Here is a 19,651-nt window from a genome sequence, read left to right as displayed (position 1 = left end):
TTACTGCAGTATCATAACTAGGATATTAACATGGATACAGTCAAGACGCAGAACATCCCCTCGAGGATCCTTCCTGTTACTCCTTCTCAGCCGCGCAGACACCCCCCCCCCACTCTGCCATCTCTCAGTCCCTGGAAACCTGTGATACGTTCCCCATTTCTTTAATTATGGCATTTCTAGAATGTTGTGTCAATGGGATCATACAGTGCATAACCGTTTGGGATTTGCTCTTTTGCAGTGAGCACGAGTCGAGATTCGTCAGGATTGAGGCGGGTAGAAATAGTCGGTTCCTCTGTAACTCCTAGCAGTGGTGCATGATAGGGACGAGTCATAGTTTGCTGAACCGACTGTTGAGGGACGTTTGGGTCGGTCTTCAGTTTGGGGGTCTTACAAACCAAGCTGCAACCAGTGTGTGTGTGCAGGTGTTTGTGTTAACGCAAGTGTTCATTTCCCTGGGCAAATGCTGGGTGGTGGTGTAGCTGTTGTGGCTGTGCTTTGTGTTCTAAGCAACTGTCAGAAGTTGTTTCCCCAAGTGGCGGCACCGTTTCTCATTCTCACCAGCACTGTATGCCTGGGTCAGTTTCCCCACCTGCACACACACATCAGGTGGGTCATTTTTTATTTTAGGCATCTGATAGCTGTGTGGTGCCATCTCACTGTGGGTTTAATTTGCGTTTCCCTCATGGTTAGTGATGCTCAGTATCCTTTTGTGCTTATTTGCCATCTGTGTGTCTTCATTGCTGTGAGACCTGTAGTAACCTGCTACAGACTTTGTATGTAGAGACAGGATTCTCTCTCCAGTAGAAAACTGACCAGGGCGCAGATGAGGAGGCTGCTGCCCAGATGGTTTAGACGCTGTCAAGCAAGACCGCCGTGATAGAACCAAAGGCTTCAAATCCAGTTGACTCAGGAGTTCACCTAACATCTTCCCACAGGAGCAGGCACATTGACAACTGCAGAGGACTGAAATTCAACCATAGTAGCAAAAAAGTGTGTGGTTCCTTTCGTCGGCTCGTAATGGTTACCTGAATACATACGTTTTATCCCCCAGTAACTTCGAAGGACCTTGAGGAAAGAGTCTCTCTTATTTATCATTTAATTCTCACAGGCCTTGACACATTGGAGGAATTCAAAACATTTTATTGAGTAAGTGAATGAAATAAATTTCTGCCACGGAGGAAGGAAAAAAGGGATACTCTGAAATAGTCTGTCTTTAATTTTATTCATTCAGCAGAGGGTTTGAGCGTGTAATTAAAGAAAGACACCTGGTTAGGTTTGGAGAGCAGGGAGCAAATGGACTCAGACTCAGTTCTCTCAGAAAGCCTAGATTTGCATGGTGGAGGCAGAAATTAAACAGATTCCCACCAATAAATGTGTTAACACGAGACTCTTGGGTATGACGAAAAGTGGTGAGATGAGTAATTAAAAGAGGGACACCTGTGTTTGATTGTGGAGCGGTCTGGCAAGGAAGGGTTATTTGAAAAGCTCATTTGAAATGAATTTTAAAAGGTAGTTTTGAATTATTTGGAGAGGATGCGAAAGGCAGGAGGAGAGAGAGGAAAAGAAAGGAGAGAAAGTGAAGTTCGTGTGTTGGGCAGGATGGTGTCATATTTCCATGTCGAAGGGATAGGATTTGAGCTTATGACATTTCAGAGACATGCAAGAGTTTCCTAGAAAGTGAAATAAGTCTGAAAAGTAGGTGGAGGCCAGAAGCACGGGTCTTTTTAGTCCTTTGGGCCTTGTTCAGGCTTCTCATTTTCAAACCAATCTAGCGTGAGTGGCATGTAGATAATTGCCTCCAGGCCCTTCTCCCCACTTGTAAAGGGAAGTTCTGATCTGGACCTGCTTGCCTGTCTTTACAGCCATGGGGGCTCACGGCGCAGCAGTTTCCGGCCCCTCATCCAGCATCTGCCAGAGTCTGTCTAAGGCAAGAAATGTAGGCAGACATGTCTCTGCACCTTCCCCAATTCCCAGATCCTGTCCACTCTCTGCCTCTCCCCTTTGGAGAGGGAGGTTAGAGGCCAAGGAACCATGTCCCCGTCTGTAATCCAGTCCCTGGTCATCAAGACTGATGTATCAGAATGGCTTTGGGGAGCTTTTCAGGCAGTCCTCCCCCAGAGGTTCTGAGTCAGCAGATCCCGAAAACCAGTATTTATAAAAAGCCTTCGGCATGACTAGTGTATGTAACCAGCACTGTGATTGTGTTTTAGGCATCCACTGAGAAAGAAGTGGGGTTCTTATGCCATGTTCCCCTTCAGTGTGAAGCAAAGGGGAGAAAACGTTTTCCTAGAAAGATCAAAGGAGCTTTCCTTAGTGATGTAATAGTTTTAAATCTTACAGCTTACTTTCTTCCAAAGTACAATTGTCTTTTTCCTTTTATGAAAGCGCTGTGAGTGGAATGTCAGTGACTGGGTCTGTTTTCATGTATTTCATTAAACACTGAACTTTCACCCTAAATACCCAGTAGAAGAGGTGATCCTGTGTCACTAGTACCAGCATTTAAGCATGTTGCAAAATCAGTTTTCTTAGTTCTATTTTTTCCCTTAAATTTCTAAATATTTGGTTAAATATCTGTACTCGAAAACGGAGTGTGTAGTGTCACGTGTATACATTCTAGAATCCAGTTACCTAGTTCTCAATCCCTCTTCATTATTTACTACCTACCTGAGAAGACTAGGAAAGCCAGGTCCACTTGTAGAGCCTCAATATCCTTATTTGTAAAATAGAGATCATGATAAAAGTACCTTTCTTGTAGGGTTGTTATGAGAATTAAATGAGATAATACTTGTGAAAACTTAATACGGTACCCAACACCGTGACCTCTCAATTCATGTTAGTTATGCTTTTACGAGACAGTGAGACTTTATATTCGGAATTAGCAAGAGTCATCATGTGTGATCTTCCCTGATCAAAGAGGGAGACAGAACAGGGAGTGGTGTTGACAGAGTAGCTACCAGTTGCTAAGCTCTTTGCCAGGCAGGTTCAATACCTCGTGTCTTTTTTTGCAGCCGATTTGTGAGTAAGAATCCTTATTTCTAGTTGTCCTGATGGAGAGACTGAGGCTCAGTAAAGTTAAGTAGCTGAGAGCCACATAGCTAACAATTCGTAGAGTCATGTTTGTCTAATTTCAAAGTCATACAATGTTTCCACAACTAAGCAGTGTTTCCCTTCTGAAGGACAGAAGAAAAATACGAAGCCACATCATGTGTAGGTTGGCTCTGTCAGTGTTTAGTTGGCACGTGTCTGAGTGCTCTCACTGACTGTGTTTGCATTTGGTGCCCAGACCCCACTCTCTCCTCCTCAACATGGCTGGTTGTGGACCCTTAGCCTCTGCTGGTTGCATGACAGGAAGTGTGAGCAGCTCCGAGCGTGGACAGCAGGTGCCTGTGACTTTAATGAGTGAGTCTACAGGCTGCAAACAGGCTGGGAGGAGCGGTCTGAGGTCTAGTTGCTCACGTCTCTACAACAGGTACTCACTGTGAACTGTGGCTAAACCTTTCCACTGCCTCGTCAGCCTAATGTTCATTCGGGGTCACTGTCTGTGTGAGTAATTTCTCTCCTGATTGCGGCATTCTGGACTTCCTGCTACCTGCCAGCTGATTTTTACCTCCAGAAAGACTGTCAAGAGACACTGCCTACCCCTCCTTAGCACTGGCTCCGCTACCCTTTGCTCCCCTCTGCTGGCCAAACCTGGAAATGATGTTTGACTTGCATGCAGCCCTTGGTGCAAGGGAGATACATAATTCTCTGGAGGTTCATTCAGATTGTTACTTCTGTCAATAGTTTATTTTTACTTACAGGTGATAGTTTATAGTATGAATGTATCAAAGCTTATTTGTCCATTCACCTGTTGAAAGAAATGTGTTGTTCCAGCTTTTGGCTGTTACAGGCAAAGATGCTGTGAACACTCACGTGCAAGTTTTTGTGTGGACGTATGTTTCATTGCTCTTGGGTGCATCCCTAGGGGGGGAACTACTGGGTCCTATGGGAACTCTGTCTTTAGTCAGTTGAGGACTCTCAGATTGTCTCCCTGCGTACTAAGCATGCAGGGAGACAATCTGAGTTCAATCCCCAGCACCTCCGTTAAACAGTAATATATGAGTAAATAAATCTAAGTAACTTTCTCATTAAGAAACAATTTTTTTTAAGGTTTTACTTTAGATGAGGTCCAATTTTCTTTTCTGTATCTACCTTTTGGTGACAGTTCTCAGGATGTATTAGCCCTTGTTCCCAAAGATAGTATCCTGGGTTTTTTTCCCTGAAGGCTTTACAGCTCTGCATTTTACACTGTATCTGCCAACACCGCATCGTCCTGCTGACTATAGCTATATGATGATAGCTACACTTCGGCAGGCAGATAATTTGTTTTAAACATTGTTTTAGCTATTGTAGTGCCTTTTTTAATGGAAATTTTAAAATACTCGATATCTACAAAGAAATCTTGACAGCACTTTGATAGGAGTCGGATCAAACGTGGGTATCAATTTGGAGAGAATTGATAGAGGATGAGATGGAAGCAAAAGGGGGTTGTGCATCTCTGAAGGGCGGGAAGCAGCTGAGATGGAGAGGAAGCAGGGCAGGATGAGACTTGAGGCATCGCACACCTTTGGAAGCACAGCGTTTTCTGGAGGCTGAGGATACAGGTGTGCCTGGCACATGAACTCTTTCGAGATTGGTTTCCACAAGCCTAGTGATTCTTCCAGGTGTGTGGTGTTTCACTCACACCGCTTTTTCTTCTGCCTGTTAAAAATTTATGTTTAATCAAGTATAATTGACTTATACAGTGTTTCAGGGGTACAACAAAATGATTCAGTTACACATTACATATATTCTTTTTCAGATTCTTTTCCATTATAGGTTATTATAAGATACTGAATCTAGTTCCAGGTCCTTATTTTTCATCTATTTTGTATGTAGTAGTGTGTATCTGTTAATCCCAAATTCCAAATTTATCCCTCCCCCCTTTCCCCTTTGGTATCTCTTAAATTTGTTTTCTGTCTGTGAGTTTGTTTCTGTTTTGTAAATAAGTTCATTTGTATAATTTTTTTAGATTATACATGTAAGTAATATATGATAGTTATCTTTCTCTGACTTACTTCACTTATTATGATAATCTCGAGGTCCTTCCATGTTGCTGCAAATGGCATTATTTCATTCTTTTTTTACGGCTGATTAGTATTCCATTGTATAAATACCACAACTTCTTTATCCAGTCATCTGTCAGTGGACATTTAATTTGCTTCCATTTCTTGGCTGTTGTAAACAGTTCTGCTATGTGCACTTGGGTGCATGTATCTTTACAAGTCAAAGTTTTGGATGGTTGTACTTCCTGGGCCAGCAATTTAAGTCCTGCTTGTTTATTCTATAAGTTTGTACAGTTTTATGAGTTTGAAATAAGTTTGTGTAGTTATACAGGCTTCTCTCTAATACTCTTAAATTGGACACAGTTCCTGTGCCGCTCTGTCTACTTCTTTAACTACCACATTGAACTTCCAGCCAAAGAAATGATGTGAGTGTGTGGGGCGTGGGGTGGGATGACTTAGAAAGCCCAATAAGGAGAGTCCTCACTAGGGGGTAGGTGGCACTTGTTTTCCCTCCAATAAGTTACTTTTTTACCAGCTACCTGATCCACTAGTACTTCCTCTCCTTTCCATTAACACTCAGAACTATAGAAAAGTACAAAGAATTCTGGATGTGCTTTACTGAGAACCAGCTGTTTACCTGTATCACATTGACTGTATATATACAGAAAATAGAGTTTCATTTGAGGGAGTTGTGAGCTGTTTGTAAGTAAATTATAGACATCAACACTACATAGTTCAGCACATTTCTTGTCAAGACAAGGGCATTTTCTTATGTAAAAATCCACATTATAGAAATTATATATTTTGTGTGTGTGTGTGTGTATATATAATATATATATATATATGCTGATTTACAGTGTAGTCCATGTTAAAATTTTCCCCACTGTCCTGAAATGTTCTTTCTTTAATTTTTAATTTTATTTTGGGGGGGCGAGGTGTTTGGATTTATTTATTTGTTTATTTATTTAAATGGAGATACTGGGGCTTGAGCCCAGGACTTTATGCATGCTAAGCATGCACTCTGCCACTAAGCTATACCCTCCCGCCACCCCCCAAAATACTCTTTCTCTGTCTTGGATCCAGGGTTTGAATTATGCACAACTTTGATAAATAACATAGTCTCTATGTAAGATAGTCTGCTGCTTTGTTTTCATGAAATTGATGGGCCAGCAGTCCATTTGTCCCATTATTAGTGGTGCTAACTTTAGTCTTTGGCTACAGTGGTCTCTGTCCTTCAAGTCTCTATTATAAAGGAACTTTTTCTTCTTTGTAATTCATACCTATGGGCTAGAACTTCCAGGCCTTTTGAATATCCAGTTAATAACGTTTCATTTGCTAGTTTTAGCCATTCCCATTATCTCAGTTGATTACACTGGTGATTACAAAAGACTAGCCCGCAGGTTTTGACTGAACATGAAGAGGTCTGCACTAAAAAGTGGCCATAAAAGCCAGCCGAGGGGATATTAGATGTGACCGAGCCAGCATCGTCTCCATCAGCAGAGCCATGTAGCACTGACATCACGCCCCATCGGGGGGATCTAGTACATTACTTAAAGCAGTGTGGTTTTGTTTGGTTTTGTTTTTTAACAGAACTACTAGGGACTGAACCCAGGGCCTTGTGCATGCTGAGCACGCACTCTAACACTGAGCTGTACTCCCCCTCCGCCATGTGTCTTTTTAAATGAATAAAACAAGTTTCTTTAGAGACGGAAACCGGGGTCACACAGTTTGGGCCAGAGTGGCCAGGCAGTGCACACGATATGAGCTTCAAAATCGAGGTAGATTCAAAAGTTCAGACTTAGGGCCTCAAGGACCTTGAACTGTGGGGCCCCTTTAGAGCCCCAGTCATGACCCTTGAAGACAATTTCTGAATCTTTTTCCTCTTCATTAAATGGCAGGAATTACTCCTCATGCCTGGAGGTTACGGGGTCACCGGTCAGTGAAGTCCCCAGTTCCCGCCCCAGCATGCTGAGGGGAAACAGACAACCCCCCTTTAGACTGTTTGGCAGCCATGTAGCCCTCGCACCCCAAGCCTGGCCTCCTGCCTTCCAGGCTCAAGCCCAAGCACTTGTTTCTAAGGGAAGAGTCGACAGCATCCTCTCCTGGCGTTCCCAAGGCCAAAGGGTTCTGGTGCCAAAAGAAATGAGTCAGAGCACTGCAAACCCCTGTAAACTCGGAGCCGGCTGGGCCCAACCAGGGCTCTGGGGAGGGCCAGGGAGTGGGAAGGTGGGAAATGGTCCTCAGGGGAACATGATGGGGTGGGCGGGGCTCTGTGAGTTCCAGATTGGACAGCCAGGCCATGGGCCTGACCTGGGGATGGTCCGGGCTGGGATGAGTGGGCTGAAGCTGAGGTCGGGTTGGGGTGAGTCATGTTGGGTTGGGCAGGGCCCACCCAGCAGCTCTGCTCTGTCTGCGCAGTGCTTGGCCACTGTGTGAGGCCTGGCCCAGGTGTTCAGTGGTCAGTTGAGAGTCCCTGGAGATGGTTACACCATCTCAGGGGAAGAATCTCCCACCAAGGGTGGAAGCTCCTGGGGACCTGAAGAACCCTGGGGTGCTCCTGGTCCAGACATGGCTATTTGAAGCCTTATTTGGTGTGTGAGCCTGTCCTGCACTGGGGTGGCTGGGTGGTTTATCATTGTCATTATCATCACACTTCCTTGTGAGCGTCATCCATTGCACTAAACGTCCCATTTTGGCAGGAAAACTAGCCAGTTACTCAAGTCCTCCTCCTGCTCAGTGTTACGGCTCCACTGAAGAATACTTAGAGAATTTCTATGTGCAAGTAATGCCTCAGTCTGTTCCAAGCCATCTTTTAGAGCATAAATTTAAACCTAATGTGAATGATTTTTCTTCTTAATAAATAGTATATATAAAATAACCACTTTGGCTTAAAATTAGCAACAACAATTTCAGTAATGAAAACAGTGGCAAACATTTATTTGGTGTTTATGTCAAATTTTGTGTAAAACATTTTTCACAGCTGGGATGGAATTCTGTGATCCATGATAATTGTGTTCCCTTAAAAAGGTGAACTTAACCAAATAATCAAGATGTATTTTTGTTAAAGATTTAATCATCATATAGCTAATCAAAAATTGTCCTGTAACAGTAGTCTTCTATTTGAATCTGAATATTTGACGTTATTTTTCTCTTTCTTTCACTTCTTTAATTTGAAATGCTGCTAAAATATACTACAGCTGGTAAGTGGCACGTGTTCTTTGTCTTGGATGGCTTTGTTGAAGGTCTTCTCAAATCGTGTTTCACTTTCTTCAAATTTTATTTTTGCATTCTTTGAGGAAGTGCAATGAATAAGGATACTTGCACTCTTCACGTATAGTATCATAGATAAAAAAACAAAAAATCAATTCAAAAGAAATAAGGCAGATGGTAAATGAAATTCAAAAGTATCTTTTTAAAAGACATAAATGAACTTACTTACAAAACAGAAACAGACCCACAGACATAGAAAACAAACTTCGGCTACCAGAGGGGGAACGGATGGGAAGGGATAAAATGGAAGTTTGAGGTTTACAGATACTATTTATTATACACACAATAGATAAACAGTTTTCTACTGTATAGCAGAGGGAACTATAATCATATCTTATAGTAACTAAAGAAAATAAAAAGGAACTTATGTATGTATATGGATGACTGAAACATGATGCTGTACACGAGAAATTGACTCAACATTGTAAATTGACCATACTTCAATAAAAAAAACTTTATATATATGTATATAGTTCTGTGATTCAACTATTTAAAAATATTTGCAAAACTGGAATATCTGGATGCGTGTCATTTATAACTAAATATATGATATACTGAATTTAGGAAGCTTATTAAGCTTATTGGTTTTTATTGCAAATTTGAGTCATCAACAGGAAGGAAATATTAATCCATACAGCACAGAAAAGTTAATTATGAACTTAAAATAAATATAGAAACAATATTCTAACCTTGATGGTCCCTAGATATAAGGCAGTACAGTAGAGAATCTGATACATCAGTTCTTTTCATCCTTAGTTGAAAAGCTAAAAATGTTTTATCTTTTAAAATTATTAAATGAAATTCAATACATCTTTATTGAATGATCCTTCTGAAATACACTGTACTATGATCTAAAAAATGAATGAATTTTTAGTTTCAAGGATCTTTAACCATAGTATGGAAAATAAAAAACCCCACAAACATAAAACTCAACACTTTATGTCAAACTTTGTTTTATTCTTTCAACCGTGAAGCTTGTGACTGTTCCTGTCGAAGTGATAACCGTGACCCTGAGACCCTGAGGCTGGTTGGTGTGCTTCCCTCCCAGCACCATCGGAGAGAAATGTTCTACACGTGCCCCTCATGTCTGGGGCCACAGCGTTACCCCTGGCTGTGAGGTGAGCGAATTGCTTTATTTCATCTGATAATGTCTTTTGCGGATTTCTATTTTGGTAGGACTCTGTAGTCAGCTATTTCAAAAGCCAATATTTTACAAAATAATATAGAAGTGTCACTGTAGAGTGATTGCAGGAGTTGGTAAGTATCTTACATTGTACTTGCAGGAAAGCTGGGCGGCCTGCCGATGGTGTTCCTGCCGCTGTGCTGGCCCTGGGTGGGGATGTGGTGGGAGCAGGGCTGAGCCAGCGGGGCAGAAGGAGGACGAGCGGGGAGGAGGAGCAGGGAGGAGGGCACCAGAGGGTGCACAGTGGACCGGTCACTGGGCATCTGAAGGTTTGGATGCGCTCTGCTGTGTGGGGCTCCAGGCCTCCCTGGGTCTGGGGACGTGGGTGTGATGTGACTCGGAAGGAGGCCGGGTGCGCTTCGGACAGCACCCCCCATCTCTCCCACCCAGGCCCAGTGCTCAAGTGCAAAGTCCTTGGTGCAGGAATTCTTTGTTTTTGCAGTTGTGGGTCAGCTCATGGGGCCCCTGTAAAACCTCTAACAAAACAAATGTTACTTTCTGTTCTGCAGCTTGTTGTGTGTATAGGAGAGGAAAAGAGCTCTTATCCTGAAGGCTGAGAGCCTTGAGAACAGGCTCTGCTGTCAATTTCAGGCTGAAGGCAACATTGTTTTACAAAAGGGGCAGAGCTGGTAAGACAGCCTGGAAAACAGCACAGGGTTAAAGGGAAAGCAGATCTAATAGGCAGTCAGGTTTATTCTTTGCTATTACACCTGCCCCAGCAGGGCTGGCCTCAGGGAGGAAGAGCACCCCCCTAGCCTCCGAGAGCCGCCTGCAGGGGGTGGGGAAGGCAGGGAGGAGGTTTGCAGTGCTGGTGAGATACACTAGACATGGCTGATGAATGGACAGTGAGTGCAAAGTTAGAAAACCTCTGGGTTTTCCCTCTTTGGGGAGGGAGATTGAGCCTCAACAAAGGGCAGTGACCGTGGAGAGAAACCCAAGAGCTCCTGCCAGCCCCTGGAGGTGCCCGGCCATCTCTGTGCTTCCCGTCCAGTCCCCGACCTCCTGTTGCATAATGTGCTACCTCAGCCCCAGTGGCTCCCACACTGTATCTTTGTGGGACTGAGTTTATTTATTTATTGTAGATTGTCTGTAATTTTAAAACTTTGAATTGTGATTCACCGAGAGTTGAGTTTTTTTTTTTTTTTTTTTTGTGAGCTGTGTGTGAAAGGACTGGAATAGGAATCAGTGAAAACGTCACTGTCTGAGATGTCATCAGGGTTTCCTGGAAGGTTCTTTCAGATGTGTGTGTCTGTGCGGCTGTGACTCACCTGGTTCCTGATTTGTCGCCTGGTTAGAAGCCTTTGAGGGCCCTTCCCCCGCACGGGAGCATGCGGTCCGGGGAGCCGGACCGCGCCACCTCCTGCCCCATAACACACAAGGCAGGAGCCCAGAGTACAGGCCAGAGTGCGGCCGACTGAGTGGAGAAGGACAGGGTTGTGCAGTTGTCATGTTTGCCTGAACTGTTTAAACTCCACAGCCAGTGAGCTGAGGCACATCGGGTGGTCGTCACTCAGCGGCCAACCTGCCTCCCACCGAATGTTTGCTGCAGCTGTGGTGCTCATGTGTCGTGTCATGGCCCAGGAGAGGGCACGTCCAAGTGAGGGAAAGCCCAGGAGTGTGCAGGCCCAAGAGAGGACCGACCGAATTGGGGGCAGGCCCAGGAGAGGGTAGGTCCAGGAGTGTGCAGGCCCAAGAGTGTGCAGATGCAGGAGTGTGCAGGCCCAGGAGTGTGCAGACACAGAAGGGAGCAGGCCCAGGAGAGGGCAGGCCCAGTAGTGTGCAGGCCCAGGATTGTGCAGGCACAGGTGGGATGAGGCCCAGTAGACGGTAGGCCGAGGTGAGTGCTGGCCCAGGAGAGTGCAGACCCAGTAGAGGGCAGGCCGAGGAGTGTGCAGTCCCAGGAGTGTGCAGACACAGGAGTGTGGAGGCTCAGGAGTGTGCAGGCCCAGGCTTGTGCAGGCACAAGAGAGGGCTGGCCGAAGTAGGGGCAGGCCCAGGAGAGGGTAGGTCACGGTGTGTGCAGGCCCAGGCGTGTGCACACAGGTGTGTGCAGTCCCAGATGTGAGCAGACACAGGAGAGCGTGGGACAGGTGACGGCCCGCCCATGAGAGGGCAGGCCCAGGAGTGTTCAGACACAGGAGTGTGCAGGACCAGGAGAGGTCATGTCCAAGTGAGGTCAGGCCCAGGAGTGTGCAGGCCCAGGAGAGGGCCAAACGAATTAGGGGCACTCTCAGGAGTGGGAGGTCCAGGAGAGGGCAGGCCAAGGATTGGGCAGGACAAGGATTATGCAGGCTCAAGAGTGTGCAGGCTCAGAAGTGTACAGACCCATTAGTGTGCATACACAGGAGGGTTTACGCCCAGGAGAGGGTAGGCCCATGTGTGTGACGGCCCAGGAGAGGGCAGGCCCAAGAGTGTGCAGACAAAGGAGGATGCAGGCATAGGAGTGTTCAGGCCCAGGAGGGTGCACGCACAAGAGTGTGCAGGTCTAGCAGTATGCAGGCCCAGGAAAGGGCTAGCCCTGGAGTGTACAGGCCTGGAGAGGTCAGTCCCCAGAGTATGCCGACCCAGGAGTTTGCAGGCTAAGGACGGAGCAGGCCCAGGAGTGTGGAAGCCAAGCTGTGTGCAGGCATAGGAGGGAGCAGGCACAGGAGAGAGCAGGCCCAGGAATGTGCAGGCCCAGGAGAGGGCCGGCCAAAGTGGGTGCAGGCCCAGGTGAGAGCAGGTCCAGGAGTGTGCAGGCCCAGGTGTCTGCATTCCCAGGAGAGGGAGGGCCAGGAGTATGCATGCACAGGAGTGTTCAGACACAGGAGTGTGCATGCACAGGATGGAGCAGGCACATGAGTGTGCAGGCCTAGGGGTGTGCAGATACAGTAGAGGGCAGGACAGTTGGGGGCAGGCCCAGGTGTGTCCAGGCCCAGGAGTGCACAGACAAAGGAGAGGGCAGTTATGTTGAGGGCCGGCCAATGTCCAGGAGTGTGCAGGCACTGGATGGAGCAGGCCCAGGATTGTGCAGGACCAGGAGTGTGCAGACAAAGGAGACGGAAGAAATGTTGAGGTCCTGCCAAGGAGAGGGCAGGTCCAGGAGTGTGCCGGCCTAGGAGTGTGAAGACCGAGGAGTGTGCAGGCCCAGGAGTGTGCAGGCCCAGGAGAGTACCGGCCCATGTGTGTGCAGGCCCTGGAGTTTGCAGACACCGGAGTGTGCAGAGACAGGGGTCTGCATGCCGAGGAGTGTACAGGCCTAGGAGGGTGCAGTCCCAGGTGTGTGCAGGCACAAGTGGGAGCAGGCCCAGTATTGTGAAGGCCCAGGAATATACAGGTCCAGGAGAGGGCCGGCCGAATTGGGGGCAGGCCCAGGAGAGGGAAGGCCCAGAAGCGTGCAGGTCTAGGAGTGTGCAGACGAGGGATTGTGTGGGCCCAGGAGAAGGCAGGCCCAGGAGTGTGCAGGGCCAGAAGTGTGCAGGCCCAAGAGTGTGCAGGGCCAGTCAAGTTCAGGCCCAGGAGTGTGCAGGACCGGTGAGGGCCGTCACAGGAGAGGGCAGGGCCAAATGGGGCAGGCCAAGGAGTGTGCAGGACCAGGAGTTTGTAGGCCGAGGAGTATGCAGTCACAGGTGTGAGCAGGTACAAGAGTGTGCAGGCCCAGTAGCGTACAGGCCCAGGTTCGTGCAGACCCAGGTGTGCGCAGGCCCAGGAGAGGGCCGGCCAAATGGGGAGCAGGCCCAGGAGAGGGAAGGCCCAGGAGTGTGCAGGCCCTGGAGTGTGCACACGATGGATTGTGCGGGCCCAGCAGTGTGCAGGCCCAGGAGTGTGCAGACATAGGAGTGCGCAGGACAAGGAGGGTGCAGGCCCAGGCCAGGTTAGGCCCAGGACTGTACAGGCCCGGGAGTGTGTCGGCACAGCAGTGTGCAATGACAGGATGGAACAGGTGCAGGAGTGTTCAAGGTTAGCAGTGTGCAGGCCCAGGAGTGTGCACACACAGGAGGGAGGAGGCACACGAGTGTGCTGGCCAGGAGTGTACAGGCCTGTGTGTGTGTGTAGGCCCAGGAGTGTACAGGCCCAGGTGTGTGCAGGCTGTGGGATGTGCAGGCCCAGGAGTGTGCAGGCCCAGGAGTGTGCAGAGAGAAGGGTGTGCAAGCCCAGGTGGGTGCAGACCCAGGAGTGTGCAGGCCAAAGAGAGCGCAAGCCCTAGAAGTGTGCAGGCCAGGAGTGTACAGGTCCAGGAGAGGGCCGGCCGAATTGGGGGAAGGCCCAGGAGAGGGAAGGCCCAGGAGTGTGCAGGTTCATGAGAGGGTCGGCCGAGGTGTGGGCTGGCCTGGGATAGGGCAGGGCCAGATGTGTGTAGGCCCAAGACTGTGCTTGCCTAGGAATATGCAGTCACAGGAGGGAGCAGGCCCAGCAGTGTGCAGGCCAAGTAGAGTGCAGGCCCAGGCCTGTGCAGTCCCAGGTGTGTGCAGGCCCAGGAGAGGGCAGGACCCGGTGTGTGCAGGCCCAGGAGTTGCAGACCCAGGTGTGTGCAGACACCGGCGTGTGCAGAGACAGGAGTGTGTAGGCCCAGGATTGTACAGGCCAAGGGCTGTGCAGGCCAAGCCATGTGCAGCCCCAGGAATGTGCTGGCACAGATGGGAACAAGCCTAGGAGTGTACGGGCATATGTGGGAGAAGGCCTGGGAGTGTACAAGCCAAGGTTCATGCAGTCCCAGGTGTGCGTAGGTCCAGGATTGTGTAGGCCCAGGTGTCTGCTGTCCCAGGAGTATGCGGGCCCAGCAGAGGGCAGGCCCTGGAGTGTGTAGGCCCAGGATTGTGCAGGCACAAGTGGGAGCAGGACCAGCAGTGTGCAGGCCCAAGAGTGTGCAGGTCCAGGAGAGGGCCGGGCGACTTGGGGGCAGGCCCATTAGAGGGAAGTCCCAGGAGTGTGCAGGCCAAGTAGTGTGCACACGAGGGATTGTGCGGGCCCAGGGGAAGGTAGGCCCAGCAGTGTGCAGGGCCAGAAGTGTTCAGGCCCAGGTTCGTGCAGGCCCAGGTGTGCGCAGGTCCAGAGCATGCAGGCCCAGGTTTTTGCAGTCCCAGGAGTGTGCAGGCCCTGGAGAGGACAGGCCCTCGAATGTGCAGGCCCAGGAGTGTGCAGGCCAAGCAGTGAGCACCCCCAGGAGTGTGTAGGCCCAGGAGTGTACAGGCCCAGGAGTGTGCAGCCCCAGGCGTGTGCAGACTCCGGAGTGTGCAGAGACAGGGGTGTGCAGGCCCAGGACTGTACAGGTTAGGGCTGTGCAGGCCTAGCAGTGTTCAGGCCCAGGATTGGGCAAAATCAGGAATATACAGGCCCAGGTGTGTTCAGGCTCAAGATTGTGCATGTCCTGGAGTTTGCAGGCCCATGAGTGTGCAGGCCCAGAAGTGTGCAGATTCAATACGGAACCGGCCCGGGAGTGTACAGGCCCAGGTTCCTGCAGGCCCCGGTGTGCGTAGGTCCAGGAGTGTGCAGGTCCAAGAGTGTGCAGGCCCAGTTGTGTGCAGGCCCAGGAATGTGCAGGCCCTGTCGACCCTAGAGGGCAGGATGCCGTGACCAGAGGAGGCGCTCTCTAGGACTGGGGGCGGAGGCCGGGAGAGCAGGCGGTTGGAGAGCCGGTGGTGAGGGCTGGAAAGGGGCAGAGCTGCACCAACCAGGTGTGCGGACCTGAGGGCGTGAGGCTGGGCGGCCTGCCGAGGGTGTTCCTGCAGCAGTGCTGGCCCTGGGTGAGGATGTGGTGGGACCAGGGCTGAGCCAGCGGGGCAGAAGGAGGAGGAGCGGGGAGGAGGGCGCCAGAGGGTGCACAGTGGACCGGTCACTGGGCATCTGCAGGTTTGGAGGCGCTCTGCTGTGTGGGGCTCCAGGCCTCCCTGGGTCTGGGGACGTGGGTGTGATGTGACTCGGAAGGAGGCCGGGTGCGCTTCGGACAGCACCCGCCATCTCTCCCACCCAGGCCCAGTGCTCATGGTCGTGTTGCAGCCTCAGTTTTCCGTCCACTGTCCCAGCAACCCCTTGGTGGTATTCTGAGCAGAGGCAGAGGGTGAGAGTCCTGACTTGGCTTTCCTTCCCTGTGTTTCCAAGTCCACACTCATTCCGCAAGTCGCACGACAGGCCAAGAAATCGGGAGACGCGGTGTCGGGGTAAAGAATAGTGAGTTTATTTGGAAAGGCAGCTGACCGAGAAGATGGCAGGCTAATGTCCTGGAGAGCCACCTTCTCCGAGTGAGACTTCAGGCTCCTTTTACACTCGAAAGGAGAGGGGTTGTGGGTGGTTGGTGCAAAGTCCTTGGTGCAGGAATTCTTTGTTTTTGCAGTTGTGGGTCAGCTCATGGGGCCCCTGTAAAGCCTCTAACAAAACAAATGTTACTTTCTGTTCTGCAGCTTGTTGTGTGTATAGGAGAGGAAAAGAGCTCTTATCCTGAAGGCTGAGAGCCTTGAGAACAGGCTCTGCTGTCAATTTCAGGCTGAAGGCAACATTGTTTTACAAAAGGGGCAGAGCTGGTAAGACAGCCTGGAAAACAGCAGAGGGTTAAAGGAAAAAGAACAGATCTAATAGGCAGTCAGATTTGGTCTTTTCTGTTACACCTGCTGCCCCAGCAGGGCTGGCCTCAGGGAGGAAGGGCGCCCCTCCGGCCCCCGAGAGCCGCCTGCAGAGGGTGGGGAAGGCAGGGAGGGGGTCTGCCCTGCTGGAGAGGTAAACTAGACATGGCTGATACATGGACAGTGAGTGCAAAGTTAGAAAACCTCTGGGTTTTCCCTCTTTAGGGAGGGAGAGGGAGGCTCAGCATAGGTCCTTGAGCTTCCGCGAGAAAAGTGGCTCTCAGCCCAGGTCGGCTGCGGGCGCCTCTGGGGTTGTCACACCTGAGGGGCCCTCTGTGGACGGGTCCTGTGTTCTTGGCACTGACGTGGATTTTCCTCCTCTTCTTCCCCAAGGGGCGGTAGTGGCTCCGGGGGCAGCTTCCAGCCGATCACGGCCATCCTGCTGCCCTCATGCAAGCTGGCCCTGCACGCCCGGCAGCTGGACGTCAGACTGCAGCTGGACTACGTCTCCGCCTCGCAGGTAAGAGGAGCCCCGCTGCTTCCCTGCGGGCCGGCAAGGGGGTCCCTCGGGAGGGGTTTCGGTTGGGGGCTCCTGGCTAGACGCCGCAGCCGTGTGAGTGGCACCGTTGGGGTGAAGGAGGCTGGTGCCAGGGACAGGGCAGGCCCAGGAGTGTGCAGGCCCAGGAGTGTGCATGCCCAGGAGTGTGCAGGCAAAGGAGGGAGCAGGCCCAGTAGTGTGCAGGCCAAGTAGAGTGCAGGTCCAGAAGTGTGCAGGCCCAGGCGTGTACAGACTCCGGAGTGTGCAGAGACAGGAGTGTGCAGGCCCAGAATTGTACAGGCCTAGGGCTGTGCAGGCCCAGCAGTGTTCAGGCCCAGGAGTGTGCAAAATCAGGAGTATACAGGCCCAGGTGTGTTCAGGCTCAAGATTGTGCAAGTCCTGGAGTGTGCAGGCCCATGAGTGTGCAATCCAGGAGTGTGCAGGCCCAGTAGTGTGCACACACAGGAGGGAGGAGGCACACGATTCTGCTGGCCTGGAGTGTACAGGCCTGTGTGTGTGTGTAGGCCCAGGAGTGTACAGGCCCAGGTGTGTGCAGGCCCAGGAGTGTGCAGGCCCAGGATTGTTTAGGCCCAGGAGTGTGCAGAGAGAAGAGTGTGCAAGCCCAGGTTGGTGCAGACCCAGAAGCGTGCAGGCCTAGGAGAGCGCAGGCCCTGGAGTGTGCAGGCCAGGAGTGTGCAGGTCCAGGAGTGTGCTGACACAGTAGGGATCAGTCACAGGAGTGTGCAGGTCCAGGAGTATACAGGCCCAGGTGTGTGCAGGCCCAACATTGTGCAGGCCCAGGAGTGTGCAGGCCCAGGTATGTGCAGGCCCAGGCCATGGCAGGCCCAGGAGGGTACAGACCCTGGAGTGTGCAGACCCAGGGGTATGCATGCCCAGGGCTGTGAGGCCCAGCATTTTTCAGGCCCTGGAGTGTACAGAATCAGGTGTATACAGGCCAAGGTGTGTTAATGCCCAAGATTGTGCAGGTCCTGTTGTGTGCAGACCCATGAGTGTGCAGTTCGAGCAGTGTGCAGGCCCAGTAGTGTTCAGGCCCAGGAGTGTGCAACATCAGGAGTATACAGGTCCAGGTGTGTTCAGGCTCAAGATTGTGCATGTCCTGGAGTGTGCAGGCCCATGAGTGTGCAATCCAGGAGTGTGCAGGCCCAGTAGTGTGCAAGCCAGGGCCAGAGAAGGCCCATGCCAGGGAAGGCCCAGGAGTGTACAGATCCAGGAGTGTGCAGGCCCAGGAGTGTGCATGCCCAGGAGTGTCCAGAGGAGGGGTTTGAGGCCGTGGTGGGATGTCCTTCACAGGCATAAATAGCGTAAAGAGCATAAAACTACATGATAGTGATGGTCGGACAGCATGGGAATGCACTTAATGTTCCTGAAATGCACAATTTAAAAGGGAAAAAAATCTGTATTTTATTAAAGGAGGTGGAAAATTGAAAAATATAGGATGCCATAAATGATGTAAAACAAATAAACTAAACTAAAGAAAAACAAGACAAAAGCAAATTCAGGGGTAGGGAAGTCAACTTCGGGTAGGGGAGGGGATTTATGGTGGGATTTTGGAGAAGGTGTAGGAGGGTGCAGAGGGGCACAGCCCTAGTGGGTGATGATGCCTAAAATGGTTCTCCACTGCCCAGCGGCCCAGGTGCAGGTGCAGGTGCAGGAACTGCAGGCTTCTCAGGAGCAGCAAGATCAGCAGGAGCAGCAGGCTCTTCAGGAGTGGCAAGATCAGCAGGAGCTGCAGGCTCTTCAGGAGTGGCAAGATCAGCAGGAGCTGCAGGCTCTTCAGGAGTGGCAAGATCAGCAGGAGCGGCAGGCTCTTCAGGAGCGGCAGGCTCTTCAGGATCGGCTAGATCAGCAGGAACGGCAGGCGCTTCAGGAGCGGCGGGCTCTTCAGGAATGGCAGGCTCTTCAGGAGCCGTGGGCTCTTCAGGAGCGGCTAGATCAGCAGGACAGGCAGGCTCTTCAGGAGAGGCAGGCTCTTCAGGATCGGCTAGATCAGCAGGAACGGCAGGTTCTTCAGGAGCGGCTAGATCAGCAGGAATGGCGGGCTCTTCAGGAGTGTCTAGATCAGCAGGAACGGCAGGCGCTTCAGGATCGGCGGGCTCTTCAGGAGCCGTGGGCTCTTCAGGAGCGGCTAGATCAGCAGGAGAGGTAGGCTCTTCAGGAGAGGCAAGATCAGCAGGAGCTGCAGGCTCTTCAGGAGTGGCAAGATCAGCAGGAGCAGCAGGCTCTTCAGGAGTGGCAAGATCAGCAGGAGCGGCAGGCTCTTCAGGAACGGCAGGCTCTTCAGGATCGGCTAGATCAGCAGGAACGGCAGGTTCTTCAGGAGCGGCTAGATCAGCAGGAATGGCGGGCTCTTCAGGAGTGTCTAGATCAGCAGGAACGGCAGGCGCTTCAGGATCGGCAGGCTCTTCAGGAGCCGTGGGCTCTTCAGGAGCGGCTAGATCAGCAGGAGAGGCAGGCTCTTCAGGAGAGGCAGGCTCTTCAGGAGCGGCTAGATCAGCAGGAGCGGCAGGCTCTTCAGGAGCGGCGGGCTCTTCAGGAGCGGCTAGATCAGCAGGAACGGCGGGCTCTTCAGGAGCAGCTAGATCAGCAGGAATGGCAGGCTCTTCATATGCAGTTGGAGCAGCAGGATCTTCATGTTCAGCAGGAGCAGCTGGAGGGAGTTCGCGGTCTCCTGCTGGACCCTGGTGGTCCTGTTTTTGTTCTCTGGCGTCTTCCCCTGCCCCTGTCTGCTCTGGAGTTGTAACTGTTGGACGTGGAGAGAGCTTTAAGTCTAGTGGTTGTGCTCAGGCACAACCTGGAAAAAGGTACCCACGTGGCTCCCTTTCCACGTGCCTTTTCAAGGACAGAAATCTTCCCAGAGCTTTGCAGACAGCTCCCACCGAGCAAGTGCCCACAGGCACTTGTTCTGTGACTGAATTCTTCCAGACAGGTGGTCTGAGGCCCGTCTTTGTTCTGGTCCCAACAGCAGACTTTGGGAATGCCTCCCTGTGTGGCCCAGCCCTCCGCCCTCCCTCACCTACAC

The 19,651-nt window shown here is 50.8% G+C and overlaps 1 protein-coding gene across 2 annotated transcripts in view; it reads left to right on the top strand.

The window, feature by feature from the left end:
• The window catches only part of LOC140690088 (phosphatidylinositol 3,4,5-trisphosphate-dependent Rac exchanger 1 protein-like), an 85,624-nt gene extending 66,129 nt beyond the window's left edge, over nt 1–19,495 (top strand). Inside the window, exons 1-4 of one of the 2 annotated variants that reach the window (XM_072951612.1) lie at nt 9,339–9,472; nt 16,467–16,593; nt 18,258–18,526; nt 19,031–19,495. In XM_072951612.1, coding sequence (XP_072807713.1) covers nt 16,524–16,593; nt 18,258–18,526; nt 19,031–19,372 — 681 coding nt within the window. In that variant the 5' untranslated portion in view covers nt 9,339–9,472; nt 16,467–16,523 and the 3' untranslated portion in view covers nt 19,373–19,495. Of the gene's footprint in view, nt 1–9,328; nt 9,473–16,466; nt 16,594–18,257; nt 18,617–19,030 lie in introns of those variants that run through there. The other variant, XM_072951613.1, reaches the window with a different exon arrangement.
• The last annotated feature ends 156 nt before the right edge of the window (nt 19,496–19,651 follow it).

The sequence above is a fragment of the Vicugna pacos genome, chromosome 28, assembly GCF_048564905.1.
Source record: "Vicugna pacos chromosome 28, VicPac4, whole genome shotgun sequence".
Lineage (NCBI taxonomy): Eukaryota > Metazoa > Chordata > Mammalia > Artiodactyla > Camelidae > Vicugna > Vicugna pacos.
This window is presented reverse-complemented; position numbering and strand designations above follow the sequence as displayed.